This window comes from Herpailurus yagouaroundi, unplaced genomic scaffold (assembly GCF_014898765.1).
Source record: "Herpailurus yagouaroundi ecotype Mexico unplaced genomic scaffold, PumYag 193, whole genome shotgun sequence".
Lineage (NCBI taxonomy): Eukaryota > Metazoa > Chordata > Mammalia > Carnivora > Felidae > Herpailurus > Herpailurus yagouaroundi.
Window position 1 is genome coordinate 5,955,799 of NW_024412424.1, and position 18,607 is coordinate 5,974,405.

Here is an 18,607-nt window from a genome sequence, read left to right on the forward strand (position 1 = left end):
CAATCTGTGTCTCATTCTCTCTCTGCCCCTCCCCCCCTTGTGCTGTCTCTCAAAATTAAATAAATGTAAAAAAAATTTTAAAAAAATTTCATCTGGCTTCATATTCTTAAGCTATTAATTATCAATAAGTAAACTACAGAAATAGAAGATGTTAGTGGTAAGCAATGCTGCTGGGGCACCTCTGTGTAAGCAGAGACAACACCTGTTGATTCAACTGCATGTTTAAAAGAAAAGCCAACCACTCTACAGGTTCCACCTGCAGGAGAAAAAAAAATGCACTATTGTGTAAGGATACTGTGGTTTTCTTGAATATGTTCAGGATAAACAGCAGCTCAGCCATTCTGTTCTCACTCTATTTACTATTCACTATTCTTAAACGTAGAAGAGGAGAAAATTTTGAGTGTCAATGTATAGAAAGAAAAAGAACTGATAAGAACGATACTCCAATTGGTGCTGTACAACTAATTACTCCCTAACGCCCAAAGCAACATGAAAGTATATTCCCCGCCAAGTACTAAAACTTTAAACACATTAAGTAAACGTCCAGGGCAAATATGACTAGACAAAACAGTCCTGAAATAAAAAGTGGTTCAGAAAAGAAGCTCTCTGCACATTACCGATAACAAATGAGTAGATAAGAGTACATCAAAATAGTGGTAAAAACTTGGGGCGCCTGGGTGGCTCAGTCTGTTAAGCATCCAACTCTCAGTTTCGGTTCAGGTCATGGTCTTGCAGTTCGTGAGTTTCAGCCCTGCATTGTGCTCTGTGCTGATAGTTTGGAGCCTGCTTGGAATTCTCTCTCTTCCCTCTCACCGTTCGTTCTCTTTCTCTCTCTCTCTCTCAAAAATAAATAATTTTGGGGCGCCTGGGTGGCGCAGTCGGTTAAGCGTCCGACTTCAGCCAGGTCACGATCTCGCGGTCCGTGAGTTCGAGCCCCACGTCGGGCTCTGGGCTGATGGCTCAGAGCCTGGAGCCTGTTTCCGATTCTGTGTCTCCCTCTCTCTCTGCCCCTCCCCCCGTTCATGCTGTGTCTCTCTCTGTCCCAAAAATAAATAAACGTTGAAAAAAAAATTAAAAAAAATAATAAATAAATAAATAATTTTGTTTTAAAGTGTGGTAAAAACTCAAAAAGAAGAAATCTTTTTGAATTTTAATGCAGAGATATTGAGAAGACAGCATAAGGAAAAGGAGAAGAGGGATGTAAAAAAGAAAAAGAAATAATTAATACACCACTAAAACTTCTTAAACCAAATACGACTGTTGGAAAAACTCAAAAAACAAAACAAAAACAATACAGAAACATGAACCATCACAAGTCCCGCTTTGGGCAAAACACAAGCCCTGGGTGAGTCCTGCTTCTCTCTGTCTCTGTCTCCCTCCCTCTCTCTCTGCCCCTTGTGGGATATTCTCATTCCCTCTCTCTCTCTCTCTCTCTCTGCCCCTTGCTTACTTGCTCCTTCTCTCTCTCAAAAAGAAAGGAAGGAAGGAAGGAAGATGAGCTATCAGCAGGTCCAGTGTATCTCAGTGTGGTTCGGAGACCCATGGGGCACCATATTTTTCAGGGGAACCAAGAGATCAAAACCGTTTTCACAAAAGCAACAAGGCACTGCTGCTTTTTCACTATGATGACACGTGCACGGTGGATGCTAAAGCAGTGGTGAGTGAACCACCTACCCTCAGCATGAATCAAGGCAGTGGCACCAGTCTTTTTTTTTTTTTTTTTTTTTTAATGTTTAGTTTTGAGAGAGAAAGAGAGAGCTCGTGCGTGCAGGGTAGGGACAGAGAGAGGGAGAAACAGACACAGAATCCGAAGCAGGCTCCAGGCCCTGAACTGTCAGCACAGAGCCCAGTGTGGGACTCGAACTCACAAACTGCGAGACTATGACCTGAACCGACGTTGCATGCTCAACTCACTGAGCCACCCAGGTGCCCCAAGAATATCTTAATAATCACCTTCTTCTTCACTGCCACACTCACAAAAATAATCCAACTTTACTGTAAAATTATTAATCTTACAAATTTAAACATCAAAGTTCACTTGTTTTTAATATTTGGTACTATGAAATGCGAGGTACACAAGAAGACTAAAAATCAACTATCCAAGCATGATGGCTGTCTGAAGGAAAAGCACTGTGTGATCATTTGAGTTTCAAGCTCAACTAGCCATTTTCATTGAAGATCATTTTTTAAAAAAAATTTTTCATGTTTATTTTTGACAGAGAGAGAAAGAGAGACAGAGCATGAGTGGGGGAAGGGCAGAGAGAGAGGGAGACCCAGAATCTGAAACAGGCTCCAGGCTCTGAGCCGTCAACACAGAGCCCGATGCGGGGCTCGAACTCACAGACAGCGAGATCATGACCTGAGCCGAAGTCAGACACTCAACTGACTGAGCCACCCAGGCACCCCGAACATCATTTTTACTAGCATGTAAATGCTAGCACACATGGCTAACACACCATGGTCTGTAGGCACAGATATCTGGCAGACATTTTCTGATCAGCACGGGAGTTCCGATCTGCTCCATTTCTGACCTGGGCCAGTTCACCCTGCCTTAGGCATCATGGTGGTCCCTCGCTCTAGGAAGTCATCATACTGATGCCAAACTTAGTGCAGACACCCAGCTAGCACAGCACACTCCAGTCCTGAACCTAAGACTTAAGCAACCCTCCTGCCTCAGCCTTCTGGGCACCTGGGACTAACAGGCACTCACCACCACAACAGCCTGGCAAATGTTTTCTTAAAAGCAAACAGGATTGTCAAAAGTGTCACTTTGAAGAAAACAACTGAGTGCTTTTTGCCAATGATTAAGTGAAAATTAGAATTCTGAAAAATACATACCTGCCATGAAAGCCTCTCCTACAGGATTATTTATAATTATCTGAAAAGGTCATTAAGATATTCTTTGTGTTTCCAAATACAAGTCCAGATGATACTAAATAGTCCTAATGTATTTTAACTAAAACAACATATATCATGAAAAAAACAAATATGAAAATCCAGCTGTATTCTATTAAGTCAAACATTATAGATATGGCTAACGGGTGACACCACACTTTTTACTAACACACTTTTGTTTTTCAAAATCTATTTCTGATAAAAATTTTTCATAAAAACTTGCAATGGGTTTATTGTTATTTTTAAGTAAATTAGTTTCCTCAGTTTTAATTTACAATACAGAAAATACTGATTAACTCACAAAAATTCTTTGAAACCTCAATGTAATTTTTAAGAGTAGAAGTATATCCTGAGACCAAAACGTTTGAGAACTGCTGACCTAGTCTAATCTTCTATTTGATGCTTCATTTCTAAATTGCAAATGTTACATATGATATACAAGTTTGGATCAGATGAATACTCCACTGAAAATGAGCTCTCTTCCTCTGCAAGTTCTTTGCTCTAAATGTTATAAACAGAGCAAGCACTAGAAGTTACCAGCAGCAATCATACCTCCCTCCAGGTTGACCCCATTAATGAAACTAGAAAACTCGTTCTTTTCCCAGCACCACCTGCAATACTTGGTGACCAGGAGACCCATTTTGATTACTGAGATAGAAGGGAAGACTGATGAGGGGCTTCTGGTTAAGCTTTTCATCCCAAGAAGAGCCCCAGAAGAGGCCCCAGAAGTGCCATTTCCAATTTTCTTACTGTTTTGAACAGGGATATGAAACCAGTGAATCAATCACCCTTGCTGGGAGCAGAAGAGAACACAGAGAGACAGAATGCAGACAGCTAAAGAAGTAAAACAAAAGAAGAAAGAAGCTAGGAACCTGATGATGTACTTGAGTAGTAAAAAGTATGTTGGAATTGCCAATCTAAAGATAGCCAGTTGAATGTCCTTTTTGGTTTAATCTTTGCTAGTTACATCCTGTTCTTTGTAGGCAAAAGCGTTCCTAAGAGATCTAACAGTACACTTCCTCATTTGGTCCTAATTTGGCTCTCACACGTACATTCTACCCACAAATACTATGTAGTACCATGCAGTCTTCATTTTACCCAATCACTGTTCTGTAACTAAAGATAAATGGTCCTCTTCAAAAACGGTTGACAAATATGGAACCTAACATTCTCTTACTCTCCACAGTAGAAATAATTGCTAAGAGTTACTTGTGTAAGTATTTTCAAGAATCTCCAAAGACATGAAGAATTCCAAAAAGTATTCAACAAGCTGACTGACATATCTTGAATTACCACTAGTTTACAACGGTGTTCTACTTTCAAGAACAAACAGTATTTTCAGTGGCAGGCATCTTCATCTACTTCTCTGGAATGCCTTCTGGGAAATATGGAGGTTGTACAAATGCACACCAGCACCAGAGAACTCATCTACAATGACCAAGGTGAGCTACGTTACAAAAACAACAACTGGAATCTGAAGAAACATTCCACTTCAAAGTAACATCTGCTACTCAAGGTCAGCAAATTATTGTTACGTGGGAATGAGGTGCCAGAAGTGCCAAATCTTCCAATTTTGGAGGAAAAGTTACAGATCTAGACTACTTCTGCAAAGCCGTAATAATTGTTTAATATTGGCAAAGATTTAAAATGAAACACCCCAACCTGGGCCAAAATAACACATATCCAGGTCTGATCTTCCCTACTGATAGCCAGCACATCACTTCTAGATAGGATATTTAAATAATGATGGACCAAGAAAATTCTCTTAAAACTCAATACATGGTTCAAAAAACTTCAGGATTAATTCCAAAGGTGTACTTCAAATGCGAGTCACAGAAACTAAGCACCCACCTCCTGTGTGGATAAAGGGGCTCCACTATTAATGTGCTTACCTCCAGGAGCAGAAGGGTCTCCTGTTCAGTCCATTCTCTTCCAGCACTAGCACCTTTACTCTAAAGAAACAAAACCAAAAATTAGACACTCACTCCTAAAGGCTGAGCATGGAGCTCAGCAGGAGTTCCTTCTAAGTTCAGGGGGCTGTTTTATGCACACAACCAAGTAAGTCCCTAAGCAGTAGGTGGGGCACCTGACTGGCTCAATCAGTACAGCATGCAACTCTTGATCTTCGGGTTAAGTTGGAGCCCCACACTGGGTGTAGAGATTACTTAAAAATAAAATCTTTAGAAAAAAAAAGTCCCTGAGCAACAGAAATAAAACACTTGAGGATTCTAAACTTCCAACAGAAAGGCAGACCTATTTCAAAGATTTCTTGTTTTCTATTAAGGACTCACAGACCATTTAGATATGTTGTTTCTATTATTTTGAGATTTGAAAATACTTTTGAAGCTACAAAGGCACAATATTTTAATGCATACCATGAACTGGTTGGATATCATAAACGTAACACAAACATTTGGTATAACTTGAACACAGTACTTTTTCTAAGATTCAAAGACAAATTGTACTACATATAAATTACTCTGGAAGATTCTTTTTTTTTTAATATTTTCATGCTTATTTATTAAAAAAATTTTTTTTAATGTTTTTATTTATTTTTGAGACAGAGAGACAGAGCATGAACAGGGAAGGGGCAGAGAGAGAGGGAGACATAGAATTCAAAGCAGGCTGCAGGCTCTGAGCTGTCAGTACAGAGCCTGATGCAGGGCTCCAACTCAGGGTCTGTGAGATCATGACCTGAGCTGAAGTCGGACACTTAACCGACTGAGCCACCCAGGCGTCCCTGTTTATTTTTCAGAGAGAGAGAGAGACTGAGTAGGAGAGGGGCAGAGAGAGAGAATCCAAAGCAGGCTCCAGGCTCTGAGCTGTCAGCACAGAGCCCGACATGGGGCTCGAACCCCATCCAGGAGAGAATGATCTAAGCTCAACCAACTGAGCCACTCAGGCACCCCTTGAAAGATTCTTGATTCCAATTGCAACAACTTCATATTTTCAACATCTCTTGAATAAAATAATCACCAAGTAATTCCCTAAACTGCAAATCACTCTTTCCTTAAGAATCCCTTTAACTGGGGGTTGAGCCCTGGACTGTTGATTTTGGCTCAGGTCACGATCTCAAGGTTGTGGGATCAGGCTATGTGGGCTCCATGCTAAGGGTGGAGAGTGCTTGGGACTCTTTCTCCCCCTCTCTCTCTGCCCCTCCCCCTCTTCTCCCTCCAAAACAAACAAACAAACATTTTTAAAAAAAGAATCCCTTTAACTGACAACTCACATGAGCATGGGGAGGTATAAGAAAACCAACTTTGTGTTACCTAAAAACTAAGATTTATCAATTGATTCATACTTCTTGATTTGTACACCCTGCTCCCTTCAGAGACTGTCAGAAGACTGGATGTGTGTATACCTGACATTATTCTTTACCTGCAAATGTTATTAACTCAGAATATACATTCTAACATATCCCTTCTCTGTAAACTCTATTTGGGTAGATTATAGTTTTAAAAATGAAGAGAAAATTTCTATAGTCTGTGATTTCCTTGTTTGTGACAACAAAGCCTCTCAATTTGTTGACTCAACCTTTCTGCATACTGTGTTACATATTGTGGGTAAAAGTTAAATTATGATTTGCTAGGTTTCCATGGTATTCAATACATATTCTGAAATTTTTGCAAAAAACTGTACTAAAAATAACTACTTTAACTAGAGAATAAAGAGGAATTGAAACATTGTGGAATTAAGCATTGTAGAATTAAGTCTTAAAGCAGGACTTTGTGAGATGGACAAAAAGGCATGTAGCTAGAACTCATAATACATTGCTCAGATTCCTTAAGGATTACTTTCTTTTTAATGACTTCTATTAAGTTTACTTATTTATTTTGAGAAAGAGAGGGAGAGAGCATGCAAGCGGAGGAAGGGCAAGAGAGGGAGAGAGAGAATCCCAAGCAGGCACTGCACTGTCAGCACAGAGCTGAATGTGGGGCTCAAATTCACAAACCATGAGATCATGACCTAAGCTGAAATCAAGAGTCGGACCCTTAATTGACTGAGCCACCCAGGTGCCCCATAACCCTTAATGATTACTTTAAGACAACAAGTTTCATCTTTTAATGAACTAATCTCAGAAATGACCGTCAATCAGACAGAGGAACAAAATTCCAAGAGGAACAACATTCATTAACATTTCATCTAAATTGTAAGGAAGGAAAACCTGAATAACAGGAAAGATCTGTACAACCTAAACATGACATTTGTTAGGTAGGTGTGTGGCAGTGAGCATTTCTCCACGTCTCAGCCACAAAAGTACAGTTTCTCCTCTTGATAAAAACTAGTTCTGAGAAGGGTGCATAATCTCATCTCATAATCCTTGAGATGTTTGTGGGGGCTGTGCATGGTTTTAGAAATGCTTTCTTTGGTGTTTACTAAGGCAGAATGTATGTTCAATAAAAAACCCAAACCTTAGGTATACAGTTAGATACAATTTCACATATACACCCATATAATCACCTAAATCAACATCTAAGGGTTCTCTCCTTTAAACCTCAAGTTGATACCAACAGGAGTACACACTATTCTGACTTCTATAATCATAGGCTAGTTTTTCTTGGATCTGAACTTAGTAAAACCATTCAGTATGTAGTCTGTGGGTCTGGCTTCTTGTTTAATAGTAGGTCGATGATATTCAACCACACTCTTTATGAAGTCATTTCTTTTCATTTTTGTGTTAATATTATATTGTTTGAATAAACTACAATTTATCCATTTACATGACTGATTGTTTATGGTTTTTGGCTATCTTGGATAAAGCTGTTAAGGACAATCATGCATATTCTTTTATACATTCATTCTTTTTTAAACTTATTTACATTGTTTATATAGCCAGAAGCTCAGTGACTGTGTGTGTGTGTGTGTGTGTGTGTGTGTGTGTGTGTGTGTGTGTGTATTTATATTTAACTATAAAAGAATATAATAGTTCTCTCCACTTTTATTTTCTGGAAGAGTTTATATAGGTTGGTATTATTTCTTCCTCAAATGTTTGGTACAAATGCATCAGTAGAATCATCTGGGCCTCGAGTTTTCTTTTCAGAAAGATGTTGAAATATATATAGATATAATATATACAAGGCTATTCAAGTCTATTAGTTCCATATGGCTACTATAATCAAATTCTCACAAACTTGATGAAACATTCAAAATAACAAAAATTCATTCGCTCATAGGTCAGGGGGCTAGAAGTCCAAAATCAATACAACCAGGACAAGAACTGAGGTGTCACCAGGACCGTACTCCCTATGCATGCTCCAGAAGAGAATTCATTCTCTGCCTCTTCCACCTTCTGGTGGCTGACTCAGAACTCCTTGGTTTGCAGCTGCCCTATCTGAACCTCTGTGCCTGAGGTCACACTGCCTTTTCCTCTTCTGTCTTCAAATCTCTTTGGATTTACCTCTTAGAAGAACACATGTCATGGCACTCAGGGCCGACCTGGATAATACAGCGTTATCTCATCTTCAAGATCTCTAACTTAATCACATCAGCAAAAGAACCTTTTTCCAAATGAGGTAATGTTTACAAGTTCCAGGCATCAGGATCTGATTTCTTTGGAGGACATTTTTCAAGCTATTACATTAGGTTACCTATTTCATCCTGAGTAAAGTTTTTTATTTTGTTGCTTTCAAGGGGTTTGTCTGTCTTATCAAAGTGTCAAACATATTATCATCAAGTTGTTGATTATATTTTTAATATTTTTTTAATGTACAGAGAATCAGTAATATATTCTTTCTTTCCTGATTTGTAATTTGTGTCTTCTCTTTTCTTCTTGATCACTCACTCTGGTCGGAGGCTTATCAAATTTACCGATCCTTTCCTTATTTCGTTAATAACCATCTCCTTATTTCGTTAATTTTCTGTATTGTTTTTTTGTTTCTGGTTTCTAGTTTCATTTTGTTGTGGTTAGCTAACCATATTTATTTCACGTGTATGAAATCATACAACCACATTTTATAGTATCATTCCTTTAAAATTTCTTGAGAGTCATTTTATGGCTCAAAACTGAATATACTTTGGTGAATGTTCCCCAAGAACTTTAGTCTTATCTTACTGACCTAACTACCTACTCATTCTATCAATTACTAAGAGCAGACTATTGAATCTCCAACTACAATTCTATCAGTTTTGCTTTATATATTTTGGAGTTTTTTAATGAACTATACACCTAATTAGGGCAATCATGTCCTTTTGATTAACTAACTCCTTTATCATTATGAAATGTTCATGTTTAATTCTGGTAAAATAATTTCTAATGTCTATTTTCACTAGTATTAACATAACTGGTATTCCTTGGATTAATGTCTAGAAGGCATGTCTTCTCTCATTCTTTTACTTTATAATTAGATTTCTTACAATTTATGATTCTTAGTTTTTTATGCAATTTGATGATCTCTGTTGCTTAACTGAAATATTACAACCATTTACAAATAAGGTTATTACTATCCCCATGGTCATATGTAAACCTACCACCTCCCTATTTTCTACTCATCACATCTACCCCTTCCTTTCTCATTTATTCCCTCTTATGGGGTAACTTTTTTTGAGAAGTAACTTTTTTGTGGAGTATTATTCTGTTTTTATCTCCATTACTGACTTATTAGCTATAGGTCTTTAAATACTCTGTGACTTAGAATCCTCATCTCTAACGTGTCATGGTGTATCCTCAAATACCGTATTAGGTGCCATATATATAGCATAAGAACTTTAATATAGTGTACTTCCATTTCCCTCTGCTGTACCTTGAGCCATGTTTGGTCCTTAACACATATTGAAAACCTAGAGATATACTGTTAGCATTTTTGGTTTAAGCAGTCTATTACCGTTTTTTAAAACTACAAATCAGGAGGGAACATCTTTTATTCTGACCCAGGTGCTGACCTCTTCTGGCATTCATTGTTCTTCCATGTAGATCCAATCCCCTTCAAAAGTATTTGGAAAGTGTTTGCCAAAGTATTATATACTTTAACCTGAAGCAGCATTTTTTATCACATTTCTAAATTATATCAGGAGTTTAACTCCATGTAATTGTCTTTCTGCCATTTTGGTCATTTCTACATGTTATAAACTCCTTAAAATGATCATTGCTTAAACAGTCTATATTTCTTCATATTTAATCGTATATTCATTCGTCTCCCTAGACATATACCTTCCTAGTCTTGTGGGTCCATCAGGGATCAATATCCTTCACCCAAAAAAACTTCCCTCAGTTTTCCTGTACTGCGTGCTAGTGAAAACCTAACCCCATTCTCAATGTCTGCCCTTTCACTCCTGAAAGGTATTCCTACTGGATACAGAACTCCAGACCGACAGCTTTACCTTCAGCATTTAAAATGTTACTATAGTGTTGGAGTGCCTGGGTGGCTTAGTCGGTTAAGCATCCGACTTCAGCTCAGGTCATGACCTCACGGTTCATGGGTTCGAGTCCCACGTCAGGCTCTGTGCTGACAGCTCAGAGCCTGGAGCCTGCTTCGGATTCTGTGTCTCCCTCTTTCTCTGCCCCTCCCCTGCTTGCATTTTCTTTCTCTCACTCTCAAAAAATAAACAAACATCTGGCTTCTGTCATTTCTGCTGAAAAGTCAGACATCAGTTTTATGATTATTTCTTTGAATTTAATGTGTTCTTCTCCAACGCCACTCACTGCCCAATGTGATGGCTACTTTTAAGGTGTTAGTTTTTTTGTTTTCTTTTGTTTGAGAGAGCATGCATGTGTGTGAATGGAGGAAAGGGGCAGAGAGAAAGGGAGAGAGAAAATCTCAAGGAGGCTCCACACTTATCATGGAGCCTGAAAGGGGAACGATCCCACAAGACCCGAGCCGAAATCAAGAGTCAGATGCTTAACCAACTGAGCCACCCAGGCGCCCTGTTTAAGATGTTAGTTTTTAAGGTAAGTTTAAGCATGATGTGCCTAAACATGTTTTCCTCTGTATCCAAATGTGAATCAGTTTAGACTCTCTACTGAGTTGGTATCTTTTTATTATTTATCAAAAATGATTAGCCATTACATCTTCAAATATCACTTCTGTTTCATTCTTTCTCTTTTTATAGGTTTCTAATGATAAACATGAATTCTTTTTACCATTTCTCACGTGTCCTTTAAAGTCTGTTCTCTTTGACCCCCTCCGCCACCTTGATCAAATTTATTTTTCTCTTGGTGCTTCAATTTCAAGGTAGCTACTAACCTGTCTGAGCTCACTATTCCTGTCTTCTGTTGTGTTTAGCCTGCTGCTAAAACCACCCAACGAGGTTAATTTCAGGCACATTTTTCAATTATACAATATTCCTTTGAGTCTATATATTATGTTGAAATTCTCCACTTTTTCCTGTTGAATTTCTCCACTTTTTCCTGTTTTAACATATTATTCATCATTACTTTAACATACCTACATTCTAACCATACAGAAAAAGTGGTAAGATAAGTGATTGTGGTTTTATGAAATGCCAATAGATTAATTAGAATGCTCACATTCTTATGCCATAGAAAGTTACGTTTCTTATGAAAACTGATAACTTCTTACAAAGAAGAATAAAGAGGACATGCTGCATTGCAGCCCAGGTGGGTCTAGAAACAAAGTCCTTACTTTTGCTAAGGTTTTCTTGGAGTAAATGTCAGTTCGAAGACCAAAGTTCTGCAAATCAATTGGTTTTTCCTTGTTCTTCTCAGGAAAATTTAACATCTGCTGAGCAGCAGGGACCTAGGAGTCAGAAAAATGATGAATGGCTTTATTAATCTCTACAAAGTTAAAGGGATAGAATTTTTAAAGCACTGTATAATAGTGACACGTAGAGAGATTTCAGAATAAGATAAATAACCACACCTTTGCCCTACACTTCTAACAACATTTCAACATAGGCAACAAATGTTGCATATAAGCAACATTTTTCTGCCTCATTTAAATCCCAGAGAAAATCGACAATAAAATTTCTTTAATATGCTACCCCATTTCACAGTGAAGAACAATTTACACCTTAGACTCATGTTATTCCAACTTAAGGCTATATAAGATCTGGTTGACTTAGTAATCTTTTCAAGAACATGTGTTTGTTCACTTTCCAAATGTTAGGAAGGGGAAGAAGTTTCATACAGTGTATAATTAGTCTAATATTAAAAATGCCTAATATTAGGTTATTAGAGTAATAATTACAAAAACCAGAATTATAATAATATTTGTGTAATCATTAATTTACCTGAGGTGATCGAAGATGTAGAGGCACAAGCCCAGAAGGGGTATCAGCTAATACATTGAAATGAGGAGTAGGAGGAGGTCCCATTGCCATGGGTCGACTTTCTGGATCCACTTGGTAATTGACAAGCCCCCACTGCTCTAAAAAGGCATGAACCCTGGAAGAGTAAAGCTCTGAAACTTAACATCTAGAGACGGTAACTCACTTCCTCCATTAACCATCATCACATTTCACTAAAAAATCAAAACAATAAAACAAGTAAAATGTTCTCTATAGGCTATGAAGCACCACAAAGTTAACTGACAATTTTGGTTTGTTGTATGAGGGACAATTTCTACAAACTCAACATCATGTTGATAACATAACACCCAAAACCTAATACAAAGCCTGATTATTTCCATCACAGAAAGAAGAAAACAAATGTTCACTTAAGTCCATGGTGAAAAAACTCACACACAGACCAAATTCAAACCAGGAGATTCCCATTTGATGTGTTTCTTTAGACAGATCTAGTGTAGAGAGTTTATCCACTCTCCAGATCAACCCACTCTCCATCCCTGGTCATTTTACGATTTTACCATAAAATAAAAGATATCAAGTGTAAAATCTTAAAAAGAAGAGAAAATGCCAAGGTATTAAAAATACTCAACCCCTAAATAAAAAACATTTGATTAAGGTATTTTATCAACAAAGAAAATATCCAGTTGGATCAATCAAACATTAAACAGCAATGAATCAGTAACAACCTGCAGTGAAGTGTCTAAGAAAAAGTCAGGCATTTTACCTCATCACAGCACACACATCTCCAGTCAAGTTTCGCCGACAAGCAGTGCTGGTTAAATATTCTTGGGGGTTTAGGCGATATGTGTCAATCATAAAATTTCGATATGCCAAGTATCTAAAAAGCAGTGGTAAAATTCAGAAGGTGAACACACATCCTTTCAGAAATAATAACTCATAGAGCCCATAATCTTCTGATTCCCTATAACCAAATCCAACAAAAAGTTTATATTCCAACAAATACTACTGAGTGCTCACAGTCATTAATGTAATTAAGGATAATAGCTAATATGCAAAACAACTATTTACTAATATTAACGATAAGTAACAATAAAACGATGAAGTTAACGTAAAGTAACATAGGGGTGTCTGGCTGGCTCAGCTGGTGGAGCAGGCGGGTTTTGTGTTTGGAGACAGGAGTTTGAGACCTACGTTGGGCATAGAGTTTACTTAAAAATAGATAGGTTAAAATAATAATACGAGCTAATATAAATACAAGCTTGGTCACAGGGGTGAATGGATAAATACCTGGTTATTTATGCTGTCTGCAGAACTACTGTGTATCCACAGTAATTCATTTAAACCTCACAATCTCTCCCTAAGGAAAGGTACACTATCATCTCATTTATGGATGAGTCAATTAGGCATCTGACTGTTGAGTTTGGATCAGATTATGATCTCATGGTTTGAGTTCGAGCTCTGTGCTGGGCTCCATGCTGACAGTGGAGCCTGCTTGAGATTCTCTCTCTCTCTCTCTCTCTCTCTCTCTCTCTCTCTCTCTCTCTGCCCCACCCCACCCACCAAAATAGATAAAATAAAAATTTTTAAATATATACATTAAAAAAAAAAGTGCCCTAGACCACAAGGCTGGTAAGTGTGGAGCCAGAATTTAGCAAACAGTGTGTGTGTGTGGGGGGGGGGGGGGGGCTGCTCTAGAATCCATGCTCTTAACACGTGCTGCTTCTCATTTCTATATTCTTAGTAGAGCCACATGTTGATCTGGCTCTGACAATGGCTATATACCCAGCCAGGTGATGAGCAGAACCCATGAGGCCAAAATCAAAGCTAAAACAAGAACAGATAAAAAAGGAGAGAAAAACTGGGATTCGGAGTCACAGGAGACTTATTTTACAACAAACCCAAACACTTCTGTGACAAAATATTCATTCATTCATTCATTCATTCATTTACTTATTTATTACTGTCTTTTTTAAGCAACAACCTTTTTTTATTGTGAGCAAGAGAGAGAAGACATGTGCAAGTGGGAGAGGGGCAGAGAGAGAGTGGGAAAGAGAGAGGGAGAGAGAATCCCGAGCAGGCTCTGTGCTGTCAATGCAGAGCCCAACTTGGGGCCAAATCTCACAAACTGTGAGATCATGACCTGAGCTGAAATCAAGGGTCAGATGCTTAACTGAATCAGTGACCCAGTCGCCCCTCTGCGATAAAATATTTAAAACAAGATTTTAAGAAGCTACAGACCTAGCCACAAAAGAAAAACAAAAGTTTGGCAAAGTTAAGGTGGGCTACATCAGAATAGAAAAGGTACACTGCTCAAAAAAGGTCTAGTATACGCATAGATGGATAAATAAAAACCGTAAATTTTCAGATTTAAGCGGACTAAAATGATAAACTGTGCTTTTAAACAGAAGACTGCCGGGGCGCCTGGGTGGCGCAGTCGGTTAAGCATCCGACTTCAGCCAGGTCACGATCTCACGGTCCGTGAGTTCGAGCCCCGCGTCGGGCTCTGGGCTGATGGCTCGGAGCCTGGAGCCTGTTTCCGATTCTGTGTCTCCCTCTCTCTCTGCCCCTCCCCCGTTCATGCTCTGTCTCTCTCTGTCCCAAAAATAAAATAAAAAACGTTGAAAAAAAAATTAAAAAAAATAAAAATAAAAATAAACAGAAGCCTGCCAAGAACCAGAAGTATTTACAAACGCTGGCAATTGGCAAATTAGCTAGAAGAATATACCATGTCTCACTAGATGGAAAGACTATCAGGGTTTCTTATCCCAAATCTTTGACTGTGGTTTTAAATGAATCCTTACACTTTTGTTATGGAAAGGCTAGATCTAAACTTACAACCTCAAACTATTGTGGACAATCTACTATAAGAAAATATTTATTATTCAATTATCTATATTCTGTCATGCGTTTAATGTGGAAAATCACCCTTCCCAAACAATTTAAGCAAAAGACATCTATTAGTGAAGTCACATGAGTATAACAAGCAATGAATTAATACTATAAAGATAATATATGGAAAAGTATTTATAGTATGACAGGTGTGGATTTATTTGGGGGCAAGTGTTTGCAGAAATGTGTACTTAACAGTCACCAGGCAAATATACAAAAATACTTCCCCAAAAGATTCTTCCATCTCCAAAAAGGTTTTATCTCCAATGCAAAAGCACAACAATGCTTTATGTAATTAAGATCAATTTATAGGCAGCTATGTCATCATATCTGGCATTCTTTCAATTAGTAATCATTCATTAAGAAAACAAGATAAAGATTCCACCGTCTCTCAGATTATCATACATAAATATACATAATATATAAATATACATACATAAATATACATACATAATATAATATATATAAATATATATATAAATAATATAATATACATAAATATAATACATAAATATACATACATAAATATATATCTATAAAATAAATTGGGAACTGTTAAGGAGAAAGCTCATTTTGGTGAATGACTATTACTAAAGAGCTCACATGCATATAGTTCAAGATACAAATGGAAGAAGAAAAAATGTAGAAAAAATTCCTTTACAGCATGGAATTCTGTGCGGCTGAGGTATGAACACTGTTCTGCAAGGAGTAACATATTTGCAAACTTCCAAACATTAGCAAAAATGAGTGTTCGACTCTTGGTATCAACTCAGGTCATGATCTCACGGTTTGGGAGATAAAGCCCCAAGTTGGGCTCTGACAGCACAGCACAAAGCCTGCTTGGAATTCTCTCTCCCCGCTCTTTATGCCCCTCCCCCACTTACATGCTCTCTCAAAATAAATAAATACTTTTTTAAAAAATTTAAAACAGGGGCGCCTGGGTGGCGCAGTCAGTTAAGTGTCCGACTTCAGCCAGGTCACGATCTCACGGTCCGTGAGTTCGAGCCCCGCGTCAGGCTCTGGGCTGATGGCTCAGAGCCTGGAGCCTGCTTCCGATTCTGTGTCTCCCTCTCTCTCTGCCCCTCCCCCGTTCATGCTCTGTCTCTCTCTGTCTCAAAAATAAATAAACATTAAAAATAATTTAAAAAAATAAATAAATAAATAAATAAAAAATAAAAAAATAAAAAATTTAAAACAACTTGAAGAAACCCCTGCCAAATACATGCAAATTAACAATTTCTCTACACTTCAGCCCCATTCTAAAGTAGTAGTATCAGGATTACATCTTTATATTTCACTCACATTTCTGGAGTCTTGGATTTGTTTTTCCCATTGAAAAATTCAGGAAGAGCACGCCGTTCAATCACGTGAATACTGGGGAATAAAAAACAGAGAGTCCTCTTAAAAAAATAAAATCTTAAAATTTAAGCTAAGTAATTTTTTTTTTAATTAAAAAAAAATTTTTTTTTCAACATTTATTTATTTTTTTTGGGACAGAGAGAGACAGAGCATGAACGGGGGGGGGGCAGAGAGAGAGGGAGACACAGAATCGGAAACAGGCTCCAGGCTCTGAGCCATCAGCCCAGAGCCTGACGCGGGGCTCGAACTCACGGACCGCGAGATCGTGACCTGGCTGAAGTCGTACGCTTAACCAACTGCGCCACCCAGGCGCCCCTAAGCTAAGTAATTTTCAAAGTAGAATTGATAAATCCAAAAGGCAAACAATTATTATTTTTTTTAATGCTTGTTTTTGAGGGGAGGGACAGATAGAAAGGGGGATAAAGGATCCAAAGCAGGCTCTGTGCTGACAGCAGAGAGCCTGATGTGGGGCTCGAAGCCACAAACTGTGAGCCGAAGTTGGACACTTAACCACTAAGCCACCCAGGGGCCCCTCAAGCATTATTTTAAAAAATCAACTAGCTTGCACAAGTTCCTATGTATGAAGAGCATATAATAAAGGTTTCCCTCTCTAACCCTCAATATGTAACTATAGTTTTTCTATTCCCATAACCAAACTCAAAAACTTCAATCAACACACTGAAAGCAATACATTTTATTATGTACTTGACATAACATATCATGACCACATGATGAACCACAAAATACTAAAAGCTCTTTGGATACTGGCTGACGCACATTGTAGCAGCTGGCACAGAAACAAACTGGTGAAGTGAACAACCAGCCAAAAGATGATGGAATTTACAATGATCAGTTTCTTGGGTTTTTCATATCAATGCAACTTTTTTCCAGCCCTCAGAAACTTTGTGATAAACTCTTTTTTTTTTTTTTTTTTTTTTTTAAGATTTCAGTAATCGGGGCACCTGGGTGGCTCAGTCGATTGAGCGTCCGACTTCCACTCAGGTCATGATCTTGTGCTTCTTGAGTTCGAGCCCCGTGTCAGGCTCTGTGCTAACAGTTCACAGCCTGGAGCCTGCTTTGGATTCTGTATCTCCTTCTCTCTCTGCCCCTCCCTTGCTCACACTGTCTCTCAGAAAAAGAAAAAATAAATAAACATTAAAAAAAAAAGATTTCAGCAATCTACTGCCTTTATAAAGATCATAGAACAAGGGATGCCTGGGTAGTTCACTCGGTTAAGTGTCCAATTTCAGCTCAGGTCCTATCTCATGGTTCGTTGAGTTTGAGCCCCACATGGGGCTCTCTGCTCTCAGTGCAGAGCCGACTTTGAATCCTCTATACCCCCCTCTCTCTGCCCCTCCACTGCTTGTGCTCTCTCAAAAATAAACATTTATAGGGGCGCCTGGGTAGCTCAGTCAGTTAAGCATCCAACTCTGGCTCAGGTCATGATCTCATGGTTTATAAGTCTGAGCCTCACATCGGGCTATATGCTGACAGCTCAGAGCTGGAGCCTGCTTTAGATTCTGTGTCTCCCTCTCTCTCTGTGCCTCCCCTGCTCACACTCTCTCCCTCTCAAAAATAAACATTTAAAAAAATTTTTTTAATTAAAAATATAAACATTTATAAACAAAGAAATCAATCACAGAACCAATTTTTACTATTTAGGTAAAGGCCCTGATAATTTTGCAAAATGTTACAGATGAAAGCACTATAGAGACCATGTAAAAATCAGGCCTCATGAACTATACAAATGACCCACCTGTGTATCTAGTACAAAGGTTTTGACACTACTACAAATCAATGTTTTTACTAATGACACTTTCTAGTTTCTCAGTGGCTTTCCAGATATGCAACATGTACTGGTTACACAGAGAAGAGCAAATCAGTAATCTGTGAATATAACTAAAAGCATCGTTTGGCTGGTTCAGTTGTAGAGCATGTGACTCTTGACGTTGGGTCATGAGTTTGAACCCCACATTGAGTTTACTTAAAAACCATTCATTCTTGCATTATTTGGGAACATATAAATTGTTTGAACTGGATCTGTACTGCCAAATACTATAAATACAATGAATTACCTGGAAACTTCTAGGAAGATAATCCCTAAGACAAATTAATGCTATATACGTATGTGTAATGACTTTCCAAGTTTTACTATGAAGAGAATAGCTGTAAGCAATTAATTATATAGTTCTAATATACCTCTCATTGTTTTATTGTTACAGGTTAGGAAAGGCCCACAAAACAGAACAAAACACACATG

At 38.1% G+C, this 18,607-nt stretch overlaps 1 protein-coding gene across 1 annotated transcript in view; it reads right to left on the reverse strand.

The window, feature by feature from the left end:
* The window catches only part of SMARCC1 (SWI/SNF related BAF chromatin remodeling complex subunit C1), a 177,750-nt gene that overhangs the window by 81,926 nt on the left and 77,217 nt on the right, over positions 1-18,607 (reverse strand). The window contains exons 16-20 of the mRNA XM_040445559.1: positions 16,291-16,362; positions 12,863-12,976; positions 12,082-12,235; positions 11,475-11,588; positions 4,788-4,847 (exon numbers count right to left, since the gene is read on the reverse strand). Coding sequence (XP_040301493.1) covers positions 4,788-4,847; positions 11,475-11,588; positions 12,082-12,235; positions 12,863-12,976; positions 16,291-16,362 — 514 coding nt within the window. The remainder of the gene's footprint in view (positions 1-4,787; positions 4,848-11,474; positions 11,589-12,081; positions 12,236-12,862; positions 12,977-16,290; positions 16,363-18,607) is intronic.